At 48.2% G+C, this 18,298-nt stretch overlaps 2 protein-coding genes across 2 annotated transcripts in view; one reads left to right on the forward strand and one right to left on the reverse strand.

The window, feature by feature from the left end:
* Positions 1 to 18,298, forward strand: part of GFRA4 (GDNF family receptor alpha 4) — a 673,071-nt gene that overhangs the window by 629,275 nt on the left and 25,498 nt on the right. The gene's annotated exons all lie outside the window — the stretch shown is intronic.
* On the reverse strand, positions 321 to 3,551 carry LOC141167710 (uncharacterized). The gene is made up of 3 exons (XM_073655016.1): positions 3,356 to 3,551; positions 2,062 to 2,954; positions 321 to 416 (listed from the first exon to the last, which is right to left on the reverse strand). Exons 1-3 carry the CDS (start codon positions 3,549 to 3,551, stop codon positions 321 to 323), a joined length of 1,185 nt encoding a protein of 394 aa, XP_073511117.1.

Consider the following 18,298-nt stretch of genomic DNA (forward strand, 5'->3'; position numbering starts at 1 on the left):
CCAGCACTAGAACAAAGCTCATAAAGATGAGGGAATCTTTAGAAATTGGAATTCTCCAAGAAAATAGTTCTTGGGCGAATCAAAATAGCCGCCAATCAAAAGTACTCGGCTCAGCTTGTGCCTGTGTGTAACCCCTTTATCAAAAATAACAGAATTAGTAATGTCAAAATGAACTCAATATGTAAGGCTATGGGTAAAGGGATCATAACCATTCCTTACTGGAGTGCTGTCACACACTATCTGTTCAGTTTATTCAGTGTTTTATGGTTTTCTTTCCCTATCTCTATTGCTAAGTTGTGACATCCTCTTATTATCCACATTCACCACAATACGGCTGCTGCATTCCCTGCCTCCGCTTTTATGCAGACTATGATAGCCCCTCCTGATTGTCTGTGCTGTAGTATGGGATATGATAGCTGCAAGGATTATGGGAAAGCTTGCCCAAGATTACGTGATCCTTCTCAGGGCAATGCAATTTTCTACAATGTGTAAGCAGGCTATTACAAATTTTTCAAATTCGCCGGATTCAGCAAATTCCCAAAAATTCAACACAAATTTGATTTGCGTCAAATTGTTTAGCTCATCTCTAATCATAGCTAATAACTTGAATCATTGAAGGCACAGATGTGGGTGTACACTGTAGGGCTGAGTGGGGAAATGACAAATCCTTTGGCACCATAGGAGTTTAGTTCCTTTACTCATCAATGTCCTGATTCTAGAGGATAATATTCTAGTCACCCCGCAATTTCTCCAGAAAAAGAGAAAAAAGCAGAGGGGTCTCAGAATTACCAATATTAGGTAAAGAGTGCTGGAAGACTATGGCGTTAGAGAGAAGGAAATTGTTTGGCAAACCTCTGCTGCACAACCCAAAATATGCAGCGGTGGTTGGTAGTGCCCGGTGTTAAGGATTTACAAATCAGGACTGATTGGGAAAGAATGAGAGCCCTTAGTATGTTACATACTTAACACTAGGACTACTGGACTCGTGACCCCGCCTAGAACTACTGAAAGGAGTCATTTTGACTCCTTGCTTGTTTTCGTTTATTTTTAGAGTTTCATTTGTGGTTATTTATTAATAATTATATTTTTTGTAATGTATTATTATTGTGAGATCCAACAGTAATGCTTTTGATTGTTTTTTTTTCTGCTTTTCTTATTTTTCTACAGAAAATAACAATAATTATAATAGACGTTTTTCAAACATTTTTTTTTATTCAAGTGCACACATATAAACAACAACTGAAGAACAAAAAGCAGAGAAAATGTAGGTGGAGGAGCATAAAAATGAAAATATGGCGCAGAATTCACCTTCTAAACATTTGGTGTTTCGCATTTTAGGCATTGCCTTTGATTTATGGCAGTACATTGCCCACACAAAGACTTACCACAAGTCTTACAATTTCCGACAGATCTATTTTTCTTGCACTTTTCTTTGATCTGGCAAAATTTTGTTTGAACCATCACTTCTGAGCATGTAGAAACTTGGGACGTGGAACCCTTTTCCCTATCTGTGACATAAGGACCACTCAACTCTCTCACAAGCGTTTGCAAAAATGCCTTGCGTGACATTTTTTGGTGGGTAATCTCCTTGAATATTATCCATGCATTTATACCCGCAAAGTCTAAGGCATTTTCAAATGCATGAACAGGCCATCTCCTTGTGCATGTTCGTGTGGTATATTTTCGTGCCATCTGATCCACTACATCTACTCCATATTTTGTTTCATTGTAAAACTTTACCGTTTCTGGAGTTTTTTTAGCGGAATCAGACGCAACAACAACATCTGGATGGACGGAACTCAAAATGACAACATTTTTGTTGGGCTTTCCTTGATATACTGTAAGTGTAAAATTGTCTTCATTTCTAAACACTTTAGTGTTGTACAATTCCTCTTTCATGGATTTTATTTCTTTAGGCACTTCTCGCCTTATCTTGTTCAGTGTTCCCACGATGGTTGTTCCTTTGCTTTTTAGCTGTTTAGCTAATTTTACTGAAGTAAAATAATTATCGGTTGTAACATTGCGACCTTTTTTCAAAAACGGGTCCAATAACTTCATTACCACATGGTCAGCTAAACGGTCCTCAGCACGGCGTGTGTCATCTAGATAAGGGAAGCCATTTGCCAGATATTTGCTCCTCTTATCAACAGCTAGCCAATATTTGTGGCCATATTTATCTGGTTTGGAAGGCATGTACTGCGTGAATGGACACCTAGTTTTGCTTGGGAAAAGTTGCTCATCCACCGTTATGTATGGGCCAGGTTTGTAACACGCAATACAATTTTCAATAAACCTGTCCCACACAGTAGAAAATAGAGCAAACTTGTCCGTTTGCAGTCTCTCCGATCGAGTAGATTTCTCATCAAATCTGAGAAACCTCATAATTTCAACAAAGCGGTCCCTAGACATTGTCGCTTTGCAAAACGGTATTCCCCAGTCATTACACCAAATACTGCTAATCGAGTGACGGTTCGTGCCAGATATTCCACGAGCATAGAATATCGCAATGAATGCATCTAGCTCCTCATCAGATACAGTAAACTGTAAATTATTGTTCCTGCATGCTTCTGCAAGCGTACAGTTCTTTATATGTGTCAATATATATGAATCAAAAAATAAACGCCATGCGCTCAAAGGACTATCGATAATGATATTTCTTCTGGCGTATCCTGTAGGGCCAGGTGCTTCTCGAAGAATATTTTGGCTGTCACGCCTACCAGGCAAGTGTTCTCCAATTTCAACAGGTTTCCATTGAATACCATCCGCTGAAACTAGTATTCCTTCAGATTCGCCTTCTCTGGTGTTTGTTGTTGCATTACCTTCGCCGCCATCGTTATCTGTTGTTCTTTCATTTCTGGGACGTTTTGCTGATTTTTTCTGTCCACGACCAGGAGGATGGTCACGAGGCAACATAACTGCATGAGCCCGATCCCCAGTTGATGTGCTTGGAATATCTGTAAAAAAGTTGATGAATATTTAGAATTTTTGTTTTGTAAGGGTCCGTGCACACTGGCTGGATTAGCGGCGGAATATCCGACCGGATATTCTCACCACAATCCGGCCCGTACCTGCCCGCTCAGGTACAGAGCGGAGTTTCATACCTGAAGCTCCGCTCCGAACCCCGGGCTGGAGCCGCTGTCTGGGACGGAGCCGTGCTCGCGCGTAAGCAAGCGCTGCTCTGTCCCTGACAGCGGCTCCAGCCCGGGGTTCGGAGCGGAGCTTCAGGCATGAGCAGGCAGGTACGGCCTGTATTGCGGCAAGAATATCCAGATGGCTATTCAGCCAGAATTCTGCTAGTGTGCACAGGCCCTAACTCAGTGTGTGGAAGAACAAATAAATACACATAACTACTTACCTTCTGGATTTGTTCCTTCTGAGTCTTCAGATTCACTTGATATGTTCTGAGGAATGAAATCTTCATCACTGTCAGAATCAAATACATGTTCCTGCAATTCGGATTCCGATTCATCCTCCGGTATGGATTGCAAAGTAGCCAGAATATCCTGAGGCTTTATCAAACGTCTTCTCTCCATATTCCTCACAAATTCCATAATTCTATATAGTTCCCTGCTGAAAAATAGAAATGAAATGAAAACTAAAAGAAATAATAACTGTTCTGCCACCTTCAAAAGTAGGTGGGCTGAATCAGTTGACAGACAGCTAAACTATTTCATAACAATTCATACCTGTATGAGTCTTCAGAGCTCGTATGTCTGCGTCTGTTCTCTTTGTCTCTTCAGCTGAACTGAAAGTAAAGTTACTATCCAGAATACTGTCTCCTGCTAGGACCTTAGAAAAACACCACCCTTCATTAGCATAAGATAAGAGCCTAGAGTAAACAAGCTATTTTGTTCAGCATTACACAGTAATACAAGCAGGTAAAACACAAGGAAAATGTGAAAAGTTGACATGTAAATTGAACTACATCTATATGAACATCAGGGTAAATAAGACAGAGTGAAAAAATTATGCACAAAACTTTATAGCAACATTTAGTGACAAAAGGACCTCAAAATATAGTAGGGAGTCAAAATGACTCCCTTCAGTAGTTCTTGGTAAATTTTGAAAAAAACGCGCAAATTTTTCATCAAAATTATTTATTCTCACAAAATCTTTTTTCACATCATATTTGAGGAAAAGTCACCGAGTTTCAAGCCGGAATTCTGAAAAATGTAGTCACAGAAGAGAAATAAAAAACGAAAGGAGTCAAAATGACTCCATCAGTAGTTCTAGTGTTAATATGAAAATTTGCTTGGCGTGTCACTTTAAGAACAGGATGATCTCTGTATAATATGGCACATAGTAGTACGCTGGGTCAGGACTTGAAGTAGGTTAAAATAGCCATTGTTTCCGCAGAACACTTTGTTGACAACCGCTATGATTACTACTTTTCCAACCTTTTTAATGTTCTTTTCTCACTTTAAACCATTAGGAGTTCAATTACAGAACTCGAAGTCCCACAAAATAGCTTGACTTCAATTGCCGCTCTTCCTGTTAAATGCACCCTGTACAACAGAGACGGATCGGTGCAGGAAAACAGAGGGAACGTGACTTGTTCCTATTTACTGTGGTCTTGCAGTAAACAAGAGCTTAGCTTGTCCGAACGTGATTGAGAAGGGGTTAATATCTAAGCTCCGGGTCACTCTGACCGCGCCATTTTTGACACCTCCTGAGAATTTAGAGCTTGTAATGTTGTTGAATAGTGAAAAATAGAACTATTGTGGCAAAAAGAGACCGCAAAGTAACAACTGAAAAATATTTTAGGTGTTCCTTATTTTCTAGTTAATGGGGCTCAAAAATTAGCGCTTAAAAGCTATCACCTGAAAATGACCCATTGCATAAATCTGTTTTTGATTTACAAATTTTTGGCAATTTTTTTTTTTCAAATCTACACTGCTCAAAAAAATAAAGGGAACACTTAACACACTGTAACTCCAAGTCAGTAACACTTCTGTGAAATCTACCTGTCCAGGTATGAAGCGACACTGATTGTGAATCAATTTCTCCTGCTGTTGTGCAAATGGAACAGACAACTGGTAGAAATGATAGTCAATTAGCAAGATACCCCCTATAAAGGAGCGGTTCTGCAGGTGGTGACCACAGACCAATTCTCTATTCTCATCCTTTTTGGCTGTTGTTTTGGTTACTTTTTCATTTTGCCATTGCTCTCACCCCTAGACGTACAGTAGCATGAGGCGGTGTCTACAGTACAACCCACAGAAGTTGCTCAGGTAGTGCAGTTCATCCAGGATGGCACATCAGTGCGAGCTGTGGCAAGAAGAGTAGCTGTGTCTGTCAGCGTAGTGTCCAGAGCATGGAGCAGATACCAGATGTGGAGGGAGCCATAGGAGGGCAACAACCCAGCAGCAGGACCGCTACCTCCTCCTGTGTGCAAGGAGGAACAGGAGGAGCACTGCCAGAGACCTGCAAAATGACCTCCAGCAGGCCACAAATGTGCATGTGTCTGCACAAACAGTTAGAAACCAACTCCATGATGGTGGTATGAGGGCCCGACGTCCACAGATGGGGGTTGTGCTCACAGCCCAACACCGTGCAGGACGCTTGGCATTTGCCACAGAACACCAGGATTGGCAAAGTCGCCACTGGCGCCCTGTGCTCTTCACAGATGAAAGCTGGTGCGGTTGGCCCTGGGTTCCTCCTAATGCAGGACAATGCCAGACCTCATGTGGCTGGAGTGTGTCAGCAGTTCCTGCAAGATGAAGGCATTGAAGCTATGGACTGGCCGCCCGTTCCCCAGAGCTGAATCCGATTGAGCACATCGGGGACATCATGTCTCGCTCCATCCACCAACGTCACGTTGCACCACAGACTGTCCAGGAGTTGGCGGATGCTTTAGTCCAGGTCTGGGAGGAGATCCCACAGGAGACCATCCGCAACCTCATCAGGAGCATGCCCAGGCGTTGTAGGGAGGTCATACAGGCACGTGGAGGCCACACACAATACTGAGCCTCATCAGGAGCATGCCCAGGTGTTGTAGGGAGGTCATACAGGCACGTGGAGGCCACACACAATACTCAGCCTCATCAGGAGCATTCCCAGGCATTGTAGGGAGGTCATACAGGCACGTGGAGGCCACACACAATACTCAGCCTCATCAGGAGCATGCCCAGGCGTTGTAAGGAGGTCATACAGGCACGTGGAGGCCACACACAATACTCAGCCTCATCAGGAGCATGCCCAGGCGTTGTAGGGAGGTCATACAGGCACGTGGAGGCCACACACAATACTCAGCCTCATCAGGAGCATGCCCAGGCGTTGTAGGGAGGTCATACAGGCACGTGGAGGCCACACACAATACTCAGCCTCATCAGGAGCATGCCCAGGCGTTGTAGGGAGGTCATACAGGCACGTGGAGGCCACACACAATACTCAGCCTCATCAGGAGCATGCCCAGGCATTGTAGGGAGGTCATACAGGCACGTGGAAGCCACACACAATACTCAGCCTCATCAGGAGCATGCCCAGGCGGTGTAGGGAGGTCATACAGGCACGTGGAGGCCACACACAATACTCAGCCTCATCAGGAGCATGCCCAGGCGTTGTAGGGAGGTCATACAGGCACGTGGAGGCCACACACAATACTCAGCCTCATCAGGAGCATGCCCAGGTGACGCGCCCCTGGGCCTGTGTCGCGCTGCGTTGCGCACGCGGGAGCTTACCCGGAGCCGGATCTCTTGAGGGTTGTAGTCTCGTGGCGGCGACCCGGTCCGTGCCCAGGGAGTCAAACTGAGCGGCGATGTACTAGCAGTAGATGGTCGGTGACTACGCCACCCGTTGAATGCAGCTATGGAGCTGCCGCTGCAGGGCAGACCGCTGAGGCCGGTGGAAGGATGGTGCAGCGTGGATGGTATAACCCCCAACGGGAGGGGTATGGCCTCAGGGCAGCCGACGTGGATGATGGGGGTAGCAGGAACCACTCAGAGACGGTGCGGTGTAGTTCAGGGTCTTTACTGGTGACAAAGATAGACCCTCCCGGAGTACTTGCTAGTGATAGGGGCCTGGTCAGTCCTTGAGCAGATGGGATCTCCCCTGGCCAGGCGGAGTTGTAGGCCTTCCCAACTAACTGTACTCTTCTGGCTACCTTGCTAGAGGCGGGAATAAGTAGCCCACGTCCCTGAGTGTACCGTGTGGTGCTCACCCGTATGGCCGGTGACTCGGGGCCTTCTAATGGCTTCCGCTCCACGATGGCGGTGCTGGTCCCACGCGTGTGACCGTGCCTTCGGGCTTCTGGGCCAGAGGACCTGAAATCCTCTGCTTGACGGTTTCTGCTGCTGGGTAGGAGTTAGTCCCCACAGCCTCGGACTCCGGGTCCGGTAAGAAATCTTCTGAGTCAGGGCGAGCTCTGCAGCTGCCAGCCCCTGACTCGTTGTAACACTGCTCCCCACAGAGCTCCTGATGTTTCTTGCTATGCTGCTTCTCTTCTCTACTCTTGTTCTGTCTTCTTTCTCACTCACCTTGCCTCAGCCCCGGGTTTATATAGGGGAAGTCCTTCCCCTCCCAAGACTGGGCAGGAGGTGTGGCATGCACAGGATCCCTGACCAAAGGACCTCCCACCTGCTCTCAGACGTAATATCTCTATCACTGTGGCAACCAGACCCCTGGGGTGTCACATTCCCCCCTAGTGAAATTTAGTACTCCGGGACTAAACATATTTTTTTTTTTTTTTTAGAAAAACATAACAAGGTATACCAATAACAATACAATAAGAAAACACATAAGATGGTTACGGCGTGTCCGCAACCGGGTGCAGTTTTGAAAAGCAAGGTGTCCATTTCACCAAAACAGGGAGACGTAACCAGGTAGGGGCCTGTCCTGCCCCGAGTCCTTAACAGTCTTTAGTCCATCCTGGGTTACGCTCCAACTATGTACAAGGATTCCCGGTAAATCCACCAAGGACTCCTAAAAAGAACTAGAAACACAAAATTATACACAAGCAACTATAAACAAGTAAACATATAAGATAGCTTAAACATTTAGATCCTCCAACGTGCGGGTAGCTGGCCTCTAGTGGCCCTAGTGGACCTACGGAGCTGACTGTCTGGCCCTGAACTACAGGGTGTAGGAGCTGTCAAGGGTAAACTGGGCAGCTGTCTATGGGCCCTCTGGCTCACTAGGGGTATGGCAGGCTCACTATAAGCAGAGGGTTGATTTTCCGGGTCTGCTTGTGTAGAGTCTTCTGCCTCCTGGACCGGCTGTTCTTCCAGCTCTACCGGTTGCTCCGTAGATTCTTGGGATGATGGTTGGAGAAAGGCGAGTACGGGTACCACAACTGCACCATTGACTTGAGTCCAAGACCGAGGGAAGTCCCCGAGCACGGTACTAACCATATCTTCCCTTTCCTCTACGGGTCGATGGTCTTCTTGTTCCTCTTCAGGGTTCCTCAGTTGTTCGGGACACTTCTTCAGGTGGTCCCGGGATACAATGGCTGTGGTTTCCCCTCCGTCTTTACTGATGGTACAGACCTTCGGGTTTTCGTGGCTTGAGGGCAGTACGGTGTACGGGTCCTTCTCCCACTGGTCGTCCAACTTGTGGAGCCGTCTCTTCCTCTTCAAGACCTGCTCTCCGGGTACCAGGGGAACAGCGGGAGCATACTGGTTGTAAGTTTTCTCTTGTCTTTCCCTAGCCTGACAGAGACTTCGCTCCACGCTCTACTGTACTCTCCGGTACTGCTGCTGCCTCTCTGTGTCCCAGTCTGTTTCTGGTGAAGTGTCCTCGGGTGTCAGGACTCCCATTTCCAGGTCAACAGGTAACTTACCAGGTCTTGCCCTCATTAGGTAAGCCGGGGTACAGTTGGTGGAACCTACCGGGATGTGGTTGTATAGGTCCACCAGATCGGGCAACTTTTCAGGCCACAGACTGCGTTCTTCCAGGGGCAACGTTTTTAGAAGATCCATCACCACCTGGTTCATTTTTTCACAAAGTCCATTAGTCTGCGGATGGTAGGGTGTCGTCCTTATCTTCCGGCAGCCATACAGATTGCAGAATTCCTGGAAGACCTCCGCTTCAAAGGCAGGTCCCTGGTCCGTCAGCACTTGGTCCGGGTACCCGTGTGGACGGCAAAAGTGCTGCTGCAAGGCTCTAGCTGCCGTTTGAGCCGTTAAGTCCTTGACGGGGACGACAACCAGAAACCGGGAGTAATGATCCACGATGGTTAACGCGTAGACGTAGCCACTTCTGCTTGGGGTCAGTTTTACATGATCCAAGGCTACCAGTTCCAACGGTTGCCGGGTGACGATGGACTGCAGGGGAGTCTTCTGGCTGGCGCGGTCCTTCCTTCTCAGGTTGCACGGGCCACAGTCTCTGCACCACTTCTCAATGGTTCCCCTCATGCCTACCCAGTGGAATCGCTCGCGCAGCAGGAACTCCAGCTTCTTCCACCCGAAGTGTCCAGCTCCGTCGTGGTATGCCTCCATCACCATGGCTGCGTCTCTTCGTGGCACCACTACTTGCCAGAGTAATTCATGCGTCCGGGAGTTAACCATTCTGCGGCACAACTTCCCTTTGTAAAGGAACAGTCGACTCTTCTCTGCCCATAGTTGTTTGGCTTCCTCCGGAGCGTCTGGTTCAAGGCGAGCCTCCGGCCGAGTCAGCATCTCCTTCACCAGTCGGACGGCAGGGTCGCTGTCTTGCGTTTCCGCCCAGTTGTAGTGAGGTAAGGGGTTCAACGTAGCAGCCTGCTTACTCCTTACCCGGTGGGAATACTGGATAGTCCCATGACGGTGGAACGCAGGGAGTTCAATTTCCTCCAGTCCCTCCGGATCTTCTCCTTCGTCCGGCAGGTTGGGCATCCTGGACAGGGCGTCCGCGTTAGTATTGGAGCGCCCTGCCCGGTATTTGATTATGAACTCGTAGTTGGACAGACGGGCCATCCACCTCTGCTCCAGGGCACCGAGTCTTGCCGTGTCCAGGTGTGTCAACGGGTTGTTATCCGTGTACACGGTGAATCGGGAAGAAGCAAGGTAATGCTTAAAGCGCTCAGTGACTGCCCATACCACGGCCAGGAACTCTAGCTTAAATGAGCTATAATTCTCGGGGTTCCTTTCGGTGGGTCGCAGTTTTCGGCTGGCGTAGGCGATTACTCGTTCTTTCCCCTGCTGGATCTGGGACAGTACGGCTCCTAGCCCGATGTTACTGGCGTCGGTGTAGAGGATGAAGGGCTGGCTATAATCCGGGTACGCCAAGATTTCATCCCCCGTGAGGGCCATCTTCAGCTGGCGGAAGGACTCTTCTTCTAGCTCTTCCCATTTGAAGGGCGGCTTCTGGTTCTTGGCCTTCCGGGACTGGCCTATCAGGAGGTCCTGCATAGGCGCTGCCTTTTTGGTGAAACCGGGAATAAACCTTCGGTAGTAGCCTACCAACCCGAGGAACTGCCGCACTTCTTTTACGCTGGAGGGGCTTGGCCATCCCTTAATTGCGGTGATCTTATCGGGGTCGGGAGCCACTCCATCAGCGCTCACCACGTGTCCCAGGTACTGCACCTTTGGTTTCAGGAGGTGACACTTGGAGGGTTTCACCTTTAGGCCGTAACTCGCCAGAGCTTCGAACACCTCCGCCAGGTGTTTCAGGTGGTCCTCATAAGTTTTGGAGTATACGATGACATCGTCCAGGTACAACAGGACCGTCTCGAAGTTTCTGTGGCCCAGACAGCACTCCATTAATCGTTGGAAGGTTCCTGGGGCGTTGCAGAGTCCGAACGGCATGCAGGTGAACTCGCTAAGTCCCATCGGGGTGGTGAATGCGGTCTTCTCCCGGTCCGCCTCTGCTACAGGAACCTGCCAGTACCCGCTAGTGAGATCCAAGGTAGAGAAGAAGTTAGCAGACCTTAAAGCAGCCAATGACTCCTCTATCCTTGGTAAGGGGTACGCATCCTTGTGTGTGATACGGTTGATTTTCCGGTAATCTACACACATCCTCATGGTGTTGTCTTTCTTTTTGACTAAAACTAGCGGGGCTGCCCAGGGGCTACAACTATCCCGGATTACCCCAGCCTCCTTCATGTCTCTAAGCATCCCCTTGGCGTGTTGGTAATGTGCAGGGGGTACGGGTCGATACCTCTCTTTTATGGGAGGATGATCTCCCGTGCGGATGCGGTGTTCTACCCCCTTGACTCGCCCGAAGTCTAACGGGTGTTTACTAAACACTCTCTCATACTCTTGAACCACCCGGTAGACTCCCTGTTTCTGGTGGGAGGGAGTGGAGTCAGTTCCCAAGTGTAGTTGCTGACACCAATCCTCCATTACTTTCTTAGAGCCGTTACCTTCCTCCGGGTGAGATGGAGGCAAGGGTTCCACAGACTGTATAGAGTTTTGGTTGATGGTATATAATTTTGCTAGCGTGGCATACCGGGGCAGGTACACTTCCCTCTCCCCGATATTGATTATGCGAACGGGCACCCTCCCATGGCGTACATTGACCACCCCCCGTGCTGTCAAAATGGTGGGCCTACTGTCTGAGTAAACTGGTTCTACCATTGCCTGGTAATCTCTACCTCTCAGACCAATAGCTGCCCGGCACCAAATCATCATTTCACTTTTTGGGGGCATGGCAATAGGGAAAGGGTCACACATTCTTACGCTACCAATCTCACCGCCGGAGAGTTCCACCTGTTGCCGTCGCATCAGTGCCCGGATCTCTTTCTGGAGCACTCGCTGCTCGCCGGAGCTGGCGTTCTTGGCAACCTGCTGTAGAAGGAAAATCACCTCTGCAAGACAATTTTCAATTACATTAGTTCCTAGAGTTATTTTTGGGTGGCTCTCATGTTTGTCAATGTCTACAATGATCAGTCCCTGTGCTGCCAGTTCGACTCTACCGATTTTGATGGTCACCTCTTTAAATCCGATCTGTGGCACGGGCTGGCCATTGCTGGCGATGATACTCAAGTCGTCGTCAGGGTAGCGGGTAATATCCGAGTCATTCCAGTACTGCTTAAAGAGCACGTACGGGATGGTGGTGACCTGTGACCCGGTGTCCAGTAGGGCACTCATGGGAATGCCATCCAGTACCACAGGCAAGACTGGACGTCCTCCCACATATCTGTCGCGCCAGTTCGATGGGCCTGGTGATCTTTTTCCTGGGGGTTGGCCCTCTACCCCAGGTTGTGCCCGTTTAAAGAACAGTACCTTTCCATATGTCCGGGTTGATTGCAGCGGCGGCAGATGGGTCGTCCGTCCTCGCTGTATCGGTCACTGGGTCTTCCTCTGGCCGGTGGGGTCCTCCTTGGTCGACGCCACGGGATGTCCTCCGGTCCGGATGCCAGCTGGATCTTCCCTGGGGTGGAAACCTGTAAAGACTGCACAGTTCGGGTTAGCGCAGCAACGCTCTTAGCTAGCTCTTGGACCTGATGGCGTAGGTCTGGAGCCGGGTCATTGTCCAAAGCCTGCGCATCAGCTCCCACAGGCCCTGCCGACAAGGGCGCCGCCTCCTGGTGGTAAGTGATAGCTGGGCGCCTGTGGGTCACAACGCCACCCGGTGCCGGTTCTCGGAGCACCCGGATGGCTCTGTCCTTGAACTGTGCAAAGTCTAGATGGGGATCCTGTAAGGCCATTGCCCGCAACTGGGTTCGGTGGGCATTGCAATATAAACCCTCTATAAATTGTTCAGTCAACAGCCTGTCCTCGTTTCCCACCCCATCAGGGTCAGTCTGCTTTATGGCCCTCAGGGCCTCTTGTAGGTTTAGTGCATAGTCCCTTATACTCTCATGCGCTCGCTGCTTGCACCCGTAGAATCTAAGCTTAATCTCGGCTGAGGTGCGGGTATCAAAGGTGTCCTTCAGCCGGGTTAGTATCCCTGCGACAGTCTTCCTCCCAGGTGGCCAGGATTTTACTTCCCTTTTGGCTGCCCCAGTTAGTTGGGCCACCAGGATGCTCACTTTTTGCTCTTCTGTGAGGGGGTACACCTGGAAGAGGCTATCCAGCTTTTCTCTAAAGTCATGCAGGGTATGTGACTCCCCTGAGTACTGGGGTAGCCAAGCTGCTCCCGGGATATAGGGCATGGTGAAGGGCATAACTGCAGCAGCGGTGGCGCTGGCGGGGGTTGAGGCAGTGAAGCTCTCCTCCGTATCCGACATCTTCCTCCCCCCTAGTGGACCGTGGCCTACCTTGCGATGATCCTGTTCCGTAGGCCGCGGCTCCGCAGTGGATCGTCAGGGTTGAGGACCTTCCGTCGCGCTCCGGTGACGTCGGCGTCTGCTGGGCTCCTTCCAGGACCTTACGCAACGTCCGGACGTGAGGCGGGGCTTCAGTTCTCGCGCGCTTTCGGAGTCCACGCCCCTCTTCTTCCCGCGCGGCGTCCTCAAGATGGCGTCCAATGGCGGGAAAACTCCACGGATGGCGGGAAGAAGGTTGAAGATGGCGCCGGATGGCGGGAAAACTTCGCGGATGGCGGGAAGAAGGTAGAAGATGGCGCCGGATGGCGGGAAACCTCCACGGATAGTGGGAATCTTCACCACTGGTAAGTTTGAACAGTCTTTGCTTTTCAGGCACGCAGTACCCGGTGGTTGCGGGCACGAGATCCTGCCGACTACGCCAAAGTTGACGCGCCCCTGGGCCTGTGTCGCGCTGCGTTGCGCACGCGGGAGCTTACCCGGAGCCGGATCTCTTGAGGGTTGTAGTCTCGTGGCGGCGACCCGGTCCGTGCCCAGGGAGTCAAACTGAGCGGCGATGTACTAGCAGTAGATGGTCGGTGACTACGCCACCCGTTGAATGCAGCTATGGAGCTGCCGCTGCAGGGCAGACCGCTGAGGCCGGTGGAAGGATGGTGCAGCGTGGATGGTATAACCCCCAACGGGAGGGGTATGGCCTCAGGGCAGCCGACGTGGATGATGGGGGTAGCAGGAACCACTCAGAGACGGTGCGGTGTAGTTCAGGGTCTTTACTGGTGACAAAGATAGACCCTCCCGGAGTACTTGCTAGTGATAGGGGCCTGGTCAGTCCTTGAGCAGATGGGATCTCCCCTGGCCAGGCGGAGTTGTAGGCCTTCCCAACTAACTGTACTCTTCTGGCTACCTTGCTAGAGGCGGGAATAAGTAGCCCACGTCCCTGAGTGTACCGTGTGGTGCTCACCCGTATGGCCGGTGACTCGGGGCCTTCTAATGGCTTCCGCTCCACGATGGCGGTGTTGGTCCCACGCGTGTGACCGTGCCTTCGGGCTTCTGGGCCAGAGGACCTGAAATCCTCTGCCGGACGGTTTCTGCTGCTGGGTAGGAGTTAGTCCCCACAGCCTCGGACTCCGGGTCCGGTAAGAAATCTTCTGAGTCAGGGCGAGCTCTGCAGCTGCCAGCCCCTGACTCGTTGTAACACTGCTCCCCACAGAGCTCCTGATGTTTCTTGCTATGCTGCTTCTCTTCTCTACTCTTGTTCTGTCTTCTTTCTCACTCACCCTGCCTCAGCCCCGGGTTTATATAGGGGAAGTCCTTCCCCTCCCAAGACTGGGCAGGAGGTGTGGCATGCACAGGATCCCTGACCAAAGGACCTCCCACCTGCTCTCAGACGTAATATCTCTATCACTGTGGCAACCAGACCCCTGGGGTGTCACACAGGCATTGTAGGGAGGTCATACAGGCACGTGGAGGCCACACACAATACTCAGCCTCATCAGGAGCATGTCCAGGTGTTGTAGGGAGGTCATACAGGCACGTGGAGGCCACACACAATACTCAGCCTCATCAGAAGAATGCCCAGGCGTTGTAGGGAGGTCATACAGACACGTGGAGGCCACACACAATACTCAGCCTCATCAGGAGCATGGCCAGGTGTTGTAGGGAGGTCATACAGGCACGTGGAGGCCACACACAATACTGAGCCTCATTGTGACTTGTTTTAAGGACATTACATCAAAGTTGGATCAGCCTGTAGTGTGTTTTTCCACTTTAATTTTGGGGGTGACTCCAAATCCAGGCCTCCATTGGTTAATAAATGTGATTTCCATTGATGATTTTTGTGTGATTTTGTTGTCAGCACATTCAGCTTTGTACAGAACAAAGTATTCAATGAGAATCTTTCATTCATTCAGATCTAGGATGTGTTATTTCACTGTTCCCTTTATTTTTTTGAGCAGTGTATATTAAAAAACCGAAACTAGTTCTGTTGCTATTTTCATAATGGCCACTGGGGCTTTGTTAGACTTTCAGTAAGAGTTTTCAGCAGGTTCATTTTCATCAGAGGCAGGATTACAATGACTGATAACACTTCTATACACAGTTGATTACACAGGATCCCCCAATCACAGGAGGAGAAGTCACAGCTTCCCTGCTCCCTCTCTCTTCACAATGGCCTTTGCACATGCTCATCTGATAGTGTCAGAGTCTGTCTATAGAGGCTAATGTACATGTATTTTTCCTGAAACAATACGAGGTTAGAGGTCTAAAGATTTTTTTATTTTTTTTAAGATAGAAATTGAATAAAACTGACAAAAATGTTTACAAAAACACTGTAGATGTAACACAAAAACTTGATTTAAGCAATAGGTTATTTTCTAATAGCTTCCTGTGCTTTCCTTGTGTGATTTTTGCTATATTCAGCAATACTGTGATATTGATGTCTATAGCACAAGCGATCAGACAATTACAAGTTCTAGTCCATAAGGGGACTACAAAATACAGTAAAAAGTAAAAAAAAAAAAAAGTTTAAATTACAAATTACCCCCCTTTTCCCTAATTAAAAATAGCGATATTAAAAAATACACATACAGTACAGACTAAAAGTTTGGACACACCTTCTCATTTAAACATTTTTCTGTATTTTCATGACTTTGATAATTGTACATTCACACTGAAGGCATCAAAACTATGAATTAACACATGTGGAATTATATACTTAACAAAAAAGTGTGAAACAACTGAAAATATGTCTTATATTCTAGGTTCTTCAAAGTAGCCACCTTTTGCTTTGATGACTGCTTTGCACACTCTTGGCATTCTCTTGATGAGCTTCAAGAGGTAGTCACCGGAAATGGTCTTCACTTCACAGGTGTGCCCTGTCAGGTTTAATAAGTGGGATTTCTTGCCTTATAAATGGGGTTGGGACCATCAGTTGTGTTGTGCAGAAGTCAGGTGGATACACAGCTGATAGTCCTACTGAATAGACTGTTAGAATTTGTATTATGGCAAGAAAAGGAAAGGAAGACCAAGAGTCACCTCTGCTTCTGAGGATAAGTTTATCCGAGTCACCAGCCTCAGAAATCTCAGGTTAACAGCAGCTCAGATTAGAGACCAGGTCAATGCCACACAGAGTTCTAGCAGCAGACACATCTCTACAACAACTGTTAAGAGGAGACTTTGTGCAGCAGGCCTTCATGGTAAAATAGCTGCTAGGAAACCACTGCTAAGGACAGGCAACAAGCAGAAGAGACTTGTTTGGGCTAAAGAACACAAGGAATGGACATTAGACCAGTGGAAATCTGTGCTTTGGTCTGATGAGTCCAAATTTGAGATCTTTGGTTCCAACCACAGTGTCTTTGTGCGACGCAGAAAAGGTGAACGGATGGACTCTACATGCCTGGTTCCCACCGTGAAGCATGGAGGAGGAGGTGTGATGGTGGGGGGGTGCTTTGCTGGTGACACTGTTGGGGATTTATTCAAAATTGAAGGCATACTGAACCAGCATGGCTACCACAGCATCTTGCAGCGGCATGCTATTCCATCCGGTTTGCATTTAGTTGGACCATCATTTATTTTTCAACAGGACAATGACCCCAAACACACCTCCAGGCTGTGTAAGGGCTATTTGACCAAGAAGGAGAGTGATGGGGGGCTACGACAGATGACCTGGCCTCCACAGTCACCAGACCTGAACCCAATCGAGATGGTTTGGGGTGAGCTGGACCGCAGAGTGAAGGCAAAAGGGCCAACAAGTGCTAAGCATCTCTGGGAACTCCTTCAAGATTGTTGGAAGACCATTTCTGGTGACTACCTCTTGAAGCTCATCAAGAGAATGTCAAGAGTGTGCAAAGCAGTCATCAAAGCAAAAGGAGGCTACTGTGAAGAACCTAGAATATAAGACATATTTTCAGTTGTTTCACACTTTTTTGTTAAGTATATAATTCCACATGTGTTAATTCATAGTTTTGATGCCTTCAGTGTGAATGTACAATTATCAAAGTCATGAAAATACAGAAAAATCTTTAAATGAGAAGGTGTGTCCAAACTTTTGGTCTGTACTGTATATGGTTTTATCACATCCAGAAAAGTATTTTCTATAAAAATCTAAAAATAATTATCTGATCTGTAAACACCGTAAACAGAAAAAACCTCAAAATGGGAAAATTGCATTTTTTTTGTCACCAAGTTGAGCTATCTCCAAATTTTTCATGTTATGAAACTTGGAGAGGAATGTTTTGGTGCTGCCCTTCCACCTTACCAGAGATCTGTGTAGTCAGGATATGTGCTGACCTTAGAAAGTAACTGTACGTCTGTAGTAATAAAATGTAGAGTTTCGGGCGCTTAGCCCTCACCTATCATTAAAATTGAGGCAAAAGCACTTTCATCTGTAGAGACAAAAGAGAACATCTAACATAGTTTTAAGGTTGAAGGAAGACTAAGTCCATCTAGTTCAACCCATAGCCTAACATGTTGATCCAGAGGAAGGCAAAAAAAAAACATGTGGCAAACACCAAGCTCCACATTGGGGTAAAAAATTCCTTCCCGACTCCACATATGACAATCAGACTAGTTCCCTGGATCAACGCCCTATCAAGGAATCTAGTATATATAACCTGTAATATTATACTTTTCAAGAAAGGCATCCAGGCCCTTCTTAAATTTTAGTAGTGAATCCCTCATTACAACATCATGCGGCAGAGAGTTCCATAGTCTCACTGCTCTTACAGTAAAGAATCCCCGTCTGTGATTATGATTAAACCTTCTTTCCTCCAGACGTAGAAGATGCCCCCTTGTCCCAGTCTCAGGCCTCAGAGTAAAAAGATCAGTAGAAAGGTCTTTGTACTGTCCCCTCATATACTTGTACATAGTAATAAGATCACCCCTAATCCTTCTTTTTTCCACAGTAAATAACCCCAAGTGTAATAACCTGTCTTGGTATTGCAGACCCCCCAGTCCTCTAATAACCTTGGTCGCTCTTCTCTGCACCCGCTCTAGTTCAGCTATGTCTTTCTTATACGCCGGAGACCAGAACTGTACACAGTATTCTAAGTGTGGTCGCACTAATGACTTGTATAGAGGTAAAATTATCTTCTCCTCATGAGCATCTATGCCTCTTTTAATGCATCCCATTATTTTATTTGCCTTTGCAGCAGCTGCCTGACACTGGCCACTAAACGTGAG

Source organism: Phyllobates terribilis, unplaced genomic scaffold, assembly GCF_046119375.1.
Source record: "Phyllobates terribilis strain yellow unplaced genomic scaffold, ASM4611937v1 Scaffold_1__5_contigs__length_1240528914, whole genome shotgun sequence".
In the NCBI taxonomy this organism is placed as follows: Eukaryota; Metazoa; Chordata; class Amphibia; order Anura; family Dendrobatidae; genus Phyllobates; species Phyllobates terribilis.

Coding starts and splice junctions, on each gene's coding strand:
- LOC141167710 (XM_073655016.1), bottom strand. CDS start 3,551: ATGGAATTTGTGAGGAATATGGAGAGAAGACGTTTGATAAAGCCTCAG. Junction 2,955..3,355: donor AGAAGGAACAAATCCAGAAG/GTAAGTAGTTAT, acceptor ACTTTTTTACAG/ATATTCCAAGCACATCAACT. Junction 417..2,061: donor ACCGTTTAGCTGACCATGTG/GTAATGAAGTTA, acceptor TAATCCTTGCAG/CTATCATATCCCATACTACA.